The 9,597-nt window shown below is 37.9% G+C and overlaps 1 protein-coding gene across 1 annotated transcript in view; it reads left to right on the top strand.

The window, feature by feature from the left end:
* Positions 1-9,597, top strand: part of SETD3 (SET domain containing 3) — a 54,461-nt gene that overhangs the window by 37,591 nt on the left and 7,273 nt on the right. Inside the window, exons 7-9 of the mRNA XM_008629743.2 lie at positions 1,856-1,914; positions 3,766-3,880; positions 8,121-8,195. Coding sequence (XP_008627965.2) covers positions 1,856-1,914; positions 3,766-3,880; positions 8,121-8,195 — 249 coding nt within the window. The remainder of the gene's footprint in view (positions 1-1,855; positions 1,915-3,765; positions 3,881-8,120; positions 8,196-9,597) is intronic.

The raw sequence follows: 9,597 nt of genomic DNA, 5'->3' as shown, positions 1-9,597 counted from the left end.
GGAGCGGGGCTGAGCGCCCGGGCACGGGCATGGGCCGCGGGCAGCGGCACTCACAGGGTCCGGGGGGTAAATGCGAAACGCCGGCTGTAAACTTGAGGCGCACAGTGAGACCCGACTCCTCACACCGATCGCCACGGGCCGGAGGGAAACGCGGTCGTGCTGTAAAGGGAAACGGAGGGGCTGATACTCGCAGTGTTGGTGTTGTCTTTCCCTGCTTAATTATCGAGCTTCTGCAAAATAGATTAATAATAGGAGTAATAAGAGTTGAAATTAGAGTGTCATAAATGAAAACTATAGGGAGGTTTTTGTTCGTAATAATTATTTCCAGCTGAAGGCTGAGTTTCTGCATTCATTTCTGGACTCGGGTCTGGACTGTCCTGCAGGGAAGGTGCCTCCTGAAATGTCTTGGCTCGGGTCTCAGTCCTGGGTTTGTGCTGAATGTTTTTGTGAGAAGAAACAGCTGTACAATGTGTTGCTACAATTAAATTCGAAGGGATTTGTTATACAATGACCGTGTCATCGATGTGAGTGAAAATCATATGGAAACGTAGAGTGCTGTAAAAAAGAAAAAAAGAATTAAAAGTGAGGGGAGGGGCAGGAGCCACTGGAATTGTTAACTTCAGTCGTGTTCCGGAGAAAGCCCATCGCAAGGGTTAACCGGAGGGGCTGAGGCAGAGCAGCCACCTGGGACCTCACACCCAATTGGCAGTCTTTTGTAATATATAATTTGCCTAAAATTGCGCGCTGAGCACAAGCTTTTGTTTTCTAATTGATTTACGGTTTGAGCCACTTTTACCTCATCCCCTACTGTCCTGCACACAGTGCCAGCAAGTACATTACAGTGAGAAATGATAAATTACCACGCACTTGTGATGCTAATGCATCAAGAGTAAAAAACTGCGTACTACATGGAGCTTCATGCATTAAGAGCGTCGCAAAGATAGAGCTATGCAAAAAATCATTTGTATCTTCGGAAATAACCGTTTGATCATTTGCTTCAATTCATCTCAGAGACCTAATTGAACCAGAAGATTAAAATTTATGCTGCTATGGCTTTCCATTTGTGAATTGGAACAAAGTTCTAAAGATAACGTGTGAATGTGGGTTTAAAGGTACCTGTATTTTCAAGACTTTAAATAAGTTAATTAATCAGAAAAATAACTGTTATCAGAGCTTCTTAAAGCCTTTAGAAATTAAATGTTTGCTTGTTAATGAGAACTGCAGTATGCATTCACAAATGACACGGCTCCACTTTTAGATAGGAGAGTGTGTAGATGGGCTAACGTAGATACTGTCTAATTGGTGTTTGTCACCGAAGCCATTTAAATATTTTATAATCTGTTTTTGTTTCAGAGGTGTAGTGCAACTTTACTGAATAACACTGTTACAGGTAACAAGGAAGAATTGAAAATCTTGTATAATATTCCTTGCATTTGTGAAATATCTCACTGATATCTCAGAGGAGAGGAAAATATGGAAGTTGGTGAAAGCTAATGTACGCTTATTGTCTGATTTCTTTCCCCCACTGTGCATCGAGGGCTGGATTGTGTTTTACCTTCACATACTCAGTCCACCTTAAATTTTATTTTTTTTTTTGTACAATGTCTGTGGGTTCCAGTCTTGAAATATGAAGAAACAGATTTATGGCGGCTGCTGGGCACAACAAATTAAGTTGACAGTGATGTATGAGAGCATAATAGCATGATGATCCCTCTGTAGCGCGGCTGGACGCCTCCTGCTTCATTTGGCTCTTGTTAGGATCTGTTAGGCAGCTAAATAATGAAATTCTGCTGACTGATTTCTGATTTCTCTTTTCTTCCTCTTTTCACCTTTTTATGCAACTTATATTTTGCAGACCCATCCTAATGCCAGCAAACTGCCCTTAAAGGATTCTTTCACTTATGACGACTACAGGTTGGTCTGTCTTTAAATTTTTTTTTCCTTTGTTTCTTTTCTTTTTTTACTGTGGTAAACTGTGGGGCCCTGGAATTCTTCATTGTTGGGAAAGCCTTATCGTTACTGAAACGTTAATTGTAAGATTTGATACTAATACACTTTCTTAATGAAGAAGAAAGTGAAATAAATATGCAGATTTTAATTGTTACAAAGGAATAGTCATTCATTATAAGCAGTTAGTTTAGCCAACTGGCACACATAGTCAGATTACTAAGGTAATTCCTTGTTTCTTAAGAAAATAATTCAGTTGATGTGGCAGGACTTTTAGGGTTTGGGGAAATTTTTTTCATTTCTTTTTTTTTTTCATAAAAAGCTTACCAGCACATACTAGTAAAAGTTAGTATCTAGAGCTGCTGCTGAACAGGAGAGCTGGAGAATGGAAGTTGCACACATGAAACATGAGTGTCACTTGGAGGTGCTATAAGGGGTGACAGAATTAAGATAAAAAGAATAACAATTAAGATAATGAAAGCTTTAATTCTGTTACATGGTTAAAATAGCACAAATAAAAGACATTCATGAGGGATTTTTTAGCCTAGTTGTACTTGTGGGTAAGTCTATGAAAGTGGGATTTCCAAAGCATGCCTCCTTCATTTAAAGGGTCACTGGGGAGCACACCAACTTACATGTGAAGTGGTCCAAAATTTTAAAGACAAATTACAACAATTAACAAGAAGCATATTGTTACTCTGTTTCAAGCAGTGTTTGTATGTCAGAATTATCCACAATTTAACTTTTTTTTAGAAATTAGGTAGATTTCAGTTTGCCACTGTCTTTGTTAGCAGTCTAGTCCTTCTGAAGAAATCCTTCAGAAAGTCTAATTCTGTATACTAAATGCATGTTAGTAGTAGAGTCTGTGGGAATTCAAATTATTTTGACCTTCTCCTAGTGGCATCATTTTTTCCCCTCAAAAAACTCCACAACACATATATGTATTAAAGCCAGAATATAGTGAAACTAAGATTCTTTTTTCCACTGGTGTTTAGTATTAATTTTTGTCAGGTATAAAATAAAAAATGAAGTTCTAGAGACTACTGAAATTCTAAGCTTTTCTAAAGATTTTTATGTCTGAAAGGGTAGCTTGCATTTCATTTGCTTATCCTGACTTAGAAGGGTTTTGAATGATGTCCATGTGCAAAAGAACTATGTGATACTCTCTTCATGGTTTTTACCTGGATATCTGTTTGGAATGTTGTGGCTTTTTTTTCCCCCTCTCAATTCTGTTAAGCAGAAAATTTAGCAATACTGGCCTAAGCCAAAAGCTTGCAGATTGATGAGAAACACTTACCAAAAGATCATGCATGTGTCAGGTGGTTGCACTGGTTTCCAGTTCATGCAGGACATAAGCTTTTTAGAGAGTGAGAGGGAAAATACATCCTGGGTCTTACAAGAGTTTGCATGAGAGCTCCTGCTGCCCAGCAGGAAAACCTGCAGGAGCAGGTGACCCTGGGTTTGGGATGTGTAGTGTGAGATACATATGCAGGGAAGGGCTGGGGAAGCAGAAGGTTACATAGGGAGTGGATCCTGCTTGAGGAATGGAGCCAATGGACAGTGTGAAGATTCTCTTGCAAAGAGAGGAGGGATCTCAATCCTGGTTTGGGATTTGTTCTGTGTGCATGTCCCGGAAACCTGGGAGCTGCTGCTTCTCCTGGAAGTGGTATTGCCTTCTGCTGTTCCTATAGTCAGTGTGATCTTTAAGGAAACTATGTTTGGAAACTCCCAGTCTAAATGATTGCTTCAGGTGGGACTATGGCCTATCATACTTTAATGCTTTGAACATTGACCATCTTGTGTTTTTAACTTTTGCAGATGGGCAGTTTCCTCTGTTATGACACGGCAGAACCAGATTCCAACAGAAGATGGTTCCAGAGTTACACTGGCTCTAATACCTTTATGGGACATGTGTAATCATACTAATGGATTGGTAAGGATTTATTCAGTGTTGGTGAAAGACTTTAGGGCTTAAGTGTTACACCTTTCAACTACTGTGGAACAGTTTAGTAACACTTTCCATTATGCTTCTTAACACAGGTATGTTATCTTCCCAAGAGACCCTAAAAAACTAATATGTGAAAGAAAGGTTTGTCAGTTTCTCAAATATCTTATGATAGCTTTTCAGGGAGAGCTTTCTTCATCTAGAGAACACTTTACAAGTGATTGGATACTTGTGTAAAGTTATGTCTTATGTGCATATAATGTACTTTTAAAAGTTTTCATTTACATGAAATGTTTTGTCCAGACAAGTCTGAATAGTCTCCTGACATGGAGCTTTGTTTCTCATGGGCTGAAAAAGATGCACAGCACTGGACAGATTTGTTCTGAGAACAGAAAGCGGGCACTGGTGGAGGTTGCCTCTTGTAGCTACCACTAGGGAAAGTGGTTAGAGATTTGCAACTAAGAAATACTGCCTGCTCTCCTAACCGTGCCCAAAGAGCCTTGTTATAGAGACAGCAACAACAAGAACAAAGCCTAGTTCAACAAAAACAGTACATCTGTTACTACATCAAAGAAACAAAATGCAAAAATACTACTTTAGGGCATATTAAACATTTAAAAGGTGACATATGTATATAGAAAGTCAGACCTGCTGACACTTTGGCTTACGTGCGCTCGTTCAGGGGATGATTTCTGATTTCATTAACAGACTAGTTAATGCTGAGATGAGGAAATGGAAACCCAGAGAGGCTGGTTTATCAGTGTTACTTAGTCATACTCATGTATGCTTCAAAAGTCATACCCCTTACTTGTGTTTCCAGTAGATAATATTATTTATTGTCAGCACTGGATATGACCATACTATTCAAGTGATCTGATTCTTTTGTGGGAGGGTTGACCTGAGTGTTAGGACAGCAGTATGTGTTAGTGCTGTTGGAATAAAAAAAGTCTATTTTAAATGAACAAACTGTAAAGCAAGTTGTTTTTCACTTGACATTTAGCTAATTTAGTGTTACTATGACTGTATCAATTACAGCACGGTAGGCTAGGCTATGAAGTTGCAAGTGTTTGGGGTTTATTATTTATTTATTTTTCCTTATTTCAAGGTGATTACGTGTTGTTCTTTAACAGTGATTCTTGCCTTTCCCTATTTGTTATGCAATCTCACAGCTTTGATTTAGCAATAAAGTTCATATGAGAGTCTTCAGTATAAAGAAAATTGCTTAAAATTCAGAAATGTGTATTTTTGTAATATAAGTCATAGCTGCAAGCGTCAGTACTTCCTGTACCCTTTTCCTGCTGGGCATCTCTTTCAGATGCTTTCGCAGAGACTTGTCTGTATTCATTAGACAACTCTTAATGAATGCCTTCAAAGTTGGGATTAGAGTAAAGAGGAAGAGAATCAAGGTTCTGTGAGGGGAAAATTTAAGTAGCGTATATTAAAAGAGCAGCTATTTATGTTGTTTTACTCATTCAAACTTCTATTTAAATTGATAAAGTAATTTTTATTTTTATTATGCTGTTTAGCAATGGGTTTGATATGGAGCCAACCTCTGGAGCCAAACCTCCTAATGCAGTAGTATATCAGGATTGGAAACACTTTTTTATGCTGAAGTATATCCTAAAGGGCAAAGGCGGTTGTGCTGAACTTAAATATTTTGTATATATGTAAAGGTTTCGGTCATTTATTTCGTATTTCTACAGAAAGTAATTTAAATGGATATAAATTCAGGAAGGATAGAAAACTGTAATATTAGTAATGGGCTAAGAAAAGCTACTATAAAGCTATTTCTGTTGTGTGCTAGTTGCCTTGTACTATTAGAAATGGAGGGGGGGTGACTGCTAAGATAACTGTAAGCTGCCTGTACTGTAGTTTGTATTATTGTAGAGTGAGATCAGGGTGGGTTCTGCTCTAATCATAGCACAATCCCTTTAAAATACATGAAGGGAATTGTTACTCATTGCAGAAAAGTAAGAAACAAAAGATGGCATTGAGTGCACCCCTGTCTAGTTTATTCCAAATGTAGTGCTAAAATACTTCTCAAGTCAGTCAGCTACCATATATATCCCTGTTCTTGCTTTATTCCACAGGACCCCTTTCCATGAGCTAGATAATAAAATGCTCTTTGGATTTTAACTGGAGCTAGGTCCATCCAGCTTTTTCTTGCTTCTGACACTATTAATTAGATCAACCTGCCTCTAAAAACTATTTCAAAATGGTTGTCTTCATGCATTTCTCATTGTTATTCTTTAGTGGGATTGTATTTTGACAGTCAGAGGTTGATTACCAGTTCTGACAGAGCTTTGAATAAGCTACATTCTGCCTGTTGGGCTGGGTCCATCCTTAATCACTGACCAAGCAGACTATTGCATGCTTTATACACAACTTGAAATTCATGTATCAGTCTGCTTCAGAAATAAAACTGAAGGGATGCAATTTGTCAGCTATCATGTGGGAAGAGAAGTAAACACCCTGTTAATTCTCTTATGTGACTGCTATTAAAAGAAAGAGGAAATAGGAGTCTAGCACTCCATTATGCTTTATAGAAAAGTCTTTCAGAAGTGCTGCTCAGTTTTGTGTGTTGTTTTGGGGGTTTTTTTTAAGCAAAAATAAAAAATTAAAAGAAGGATCAGTACTCTAGTGAGGCATGCTTAAGCTGACAGAATCCTCCTCTTAAAATACTGGAATTTCCTCAGTCTGTGAAACCATCCTGTTCCACCAGCTTTTCTAGGGTTTGGTGTGGACTTTTCACATCCAGAACTATTTCATTGAGTTTACACACTAAGAAAATTTCAGGACAGGTCAAGAGTTCCTTTTTTTTGGATGAAAGGTACAATTTTTTAGAAGATGACTCTATTTGAACTAGGAAGGTAGATTTGTCATCCACTAGCATTCAGGGTAGGATAACTTTCTAAACCCAAGATCTTAATTTAAATTGTGTCGTTCACGTTAGAGAATGCAGAGGAATTTCCGTGTTCGAGTACTGCAGCCTGTGTTTCTCAGTAGGCTGTGTTGCATGGCTCTCGTGTTCTTTACTGATCTCTACATGCCACAAACCCGTTAATAGACCTGCAGTGGTGGCATCTGCACAGGGAGGTTTCTGCAAGTGTCTACAGGGCCAGGCTGCCTGTTCTTGGGGCTGACATTTTGGATTTGCTCCATTTGAAAGCACTGTTTCAGCTGTTTTCAACAAATGCACATTTAATGATGCAAGCAGTGCAAAACTATTAATGTATAAGCCGTCAACCAAGCTTTTGAAATAATCTGAGGAATTCTGTCTTTGGACAAGCTGCATCCAAGATGAGAATCAGGGTATACTGCAACTCATGTCAGTCAGCTTACAAAAAAATGTTTTCATTTTCAAAGGCTGAGAGAGAATCTTTGGCTTCTTTTAGGTTTTTCCTTAGGCCCAGAACATGTTTTTCCATAAGTTACCTCTGTCAGTACTGAACTCAGACTACCTCCCATAAAAGTTGCTTTCTGATTTTTCAGCAGCTTATGTTCCATCCTGTGGCTGCATCTCTGGTAATACTATTCAAGAACATGCTGTTTGTCACTTGGTAAAAATATTACATTTTTAGGATAGCTTTACTTGTTAGTGTGACCCCGTTACAGTTTAGTAATTGTTTTTGGGGAAGTACAGGTTTGTCAAGAGAGTTTATCATCTTCCATTGCCTGCTACCATCACAAAAATCCTTTTAGCATTTTAAGAGTATTACTTAACTTTTAGATAAGGGGATTATTTTCAAGTAAATTATAATTCTCTGAAGATTGTATCCCCTAAAGATCCACAGTTATCTAATCCTTTTTCATTGAGAAATCAAAAATGTGTTGGCAGTTGAAGGATAAAGCACAGCATATAGAGCTGTCAGTGCTGTGCTCCCTTGGGCCTCATGGGAGTGACTGAAAGCTCTAGAACTTTATAACAAATCGCTGGCTTTAGCATGGCACTTTGTCTGTTGTCTATGGAAGGTACTTTTCTCAGAGCCTTCTGTTCCCTTCAGGTAGGTTATTTTCTCTGTTAGATTTCTTTATTGTAAAAATTTTTTTAAAAAGAGATTGCTCAGGAATTGGAGAGCGATCACTATCAGCTATATTCTATTGTGCTGAGAAAGAAATGTATGCAATTCCTATTGTTAATGTTTATTTCCAATAGGAAAATTTGTCAGTGGTGGGAGAGAGAAATATAAAATGCTAAAGGTGCTTTTGTCACTCTTTTCCTGGATAGATCACTACAGGCTACAATTTAGAAGATGACCGGTGTGAATGTGTAGCACTTCAAGATTTCAAGGCTGGAGAACAGGTAGTGTGAAGAGTTATCTACATTATTGTTGTTTCATGAAGTTCTGTGGACTCTTGGTGACTCGCTAGAAAATTTTAATAACAGTGGTGTGGATTAAACCCTGCTACATTTGAATTTTATTACGCTGAGCTAATTTTGAGTGAAAATGCTACCACAAACTAAATACATGTACATTTTTCAGAATATTTTCTATCACTTGGTAGACCCCAACTGGAGGAGAGTTTTATTCCTCATATTGTAGAGAACTAGTTGAAATATTTAATCATTGGTAAGTGTCCATACACAGTCACCAAGTTTGGTATTTTGGAAGAGCTTAGTAAAAGGCTATACCCAAAGGACCAAAGATAAATATTTTTTAGTTATGTCTACAGTAGTAGATTGTAGAGTCTTTTTTAACAGTGGTGTTTGTTGGCTTATGTTTCTTGTTAGTCTTCATTCATATAAAAGAGGTGAAATACAGTACAGTTGCCAGTCATTTTAACCCATACTGCTGTCATTGCAATGTTTAGTGGAAATGAGAAAGGCCCTAAAAACATACTCCCTCCCTTTCACACAGGCATGCATGCTTTTACTTCTTCATCCTGAGACTACAGGAGAGTCTTGCAAAGATGCATGGAACAGTTCAGAATCCAGTATTTTGATCAGAACTGCTCAAAACCAAAACGGAGTGTCCAAACTAGTGATGCATTGAAGGCAGTGTTTCCAGGAGTGTAGGAATCCCCTGTGCTGTGTCAGCAGCCAGCCTAAACCCTCAAGTGGAGCAGCACTCCTTTACTGACTACTGCCTGTGGAAGTGCAGTCAGCATGGCCAGACAAAGCCTTTGTCTAGGAAACATCCTGAAATGTTTTGTAACTCAGCCTCTGAGTTATTACTTTTACTGTATTATTTTGCCAGTCTTACAATTGATAATATTTTGATTTTAATTTTTCTTACGTATCGTTATCTTTTTTTAACGAAGAAGTGTCTGAAATTTTTTCTTTTTTGAGTACATCTTTCCAGAAGTGTATTTATCCTCATTGCTATGCTGGGGTTTACAGTGATTGTATATTTTTGCTCTCAGAATTTGTTATGGTAGTCAAATATTTTCTGTTTTTTCCAATAGTGGTGTGATGAGTTAAAAGGGGTCCACAGTTTTTCCAGAAGTGATCCAATTTATAATTTTCCACAGCTGGCAATGGATGTGTCATATAGCTGTTCTGGTTGCTCTCTCCATTTCAATTATAGAGGGTTCCTATATTTCAATTTTATTTTAGTAGTTTCACTTTGTCTGCTATTTATCAGGATTTTTAAAAATTTCTGTGCAAACTTTAACTGTTAGTGACATGTTTAAAGCACTGTAATTATATAATGCTTCAGTCCTTTAATATACCATGCAGATGTTATTTCTTACAGTTTCAGCAG

This window comes from Corvus brachyrhynchos, unplaced genomic scaffold, assembly GCF_000691975.1.
Source record: "Corvus brachyrhynchos isolate BGI_N302 unplaced genomic scaffold, ASM69197v1 scaffold1, whole genome shotgun sequence".
Taxonomy (NCBI): Eukaryota; Metazoa; Chordata; class Aves; order Passeriformes; family Corvidae; genus Corvus; species Corvus brachyrhynchos.
This window is presented reverse-complemented; position numbering and strand designations above follow the sequence as displayed.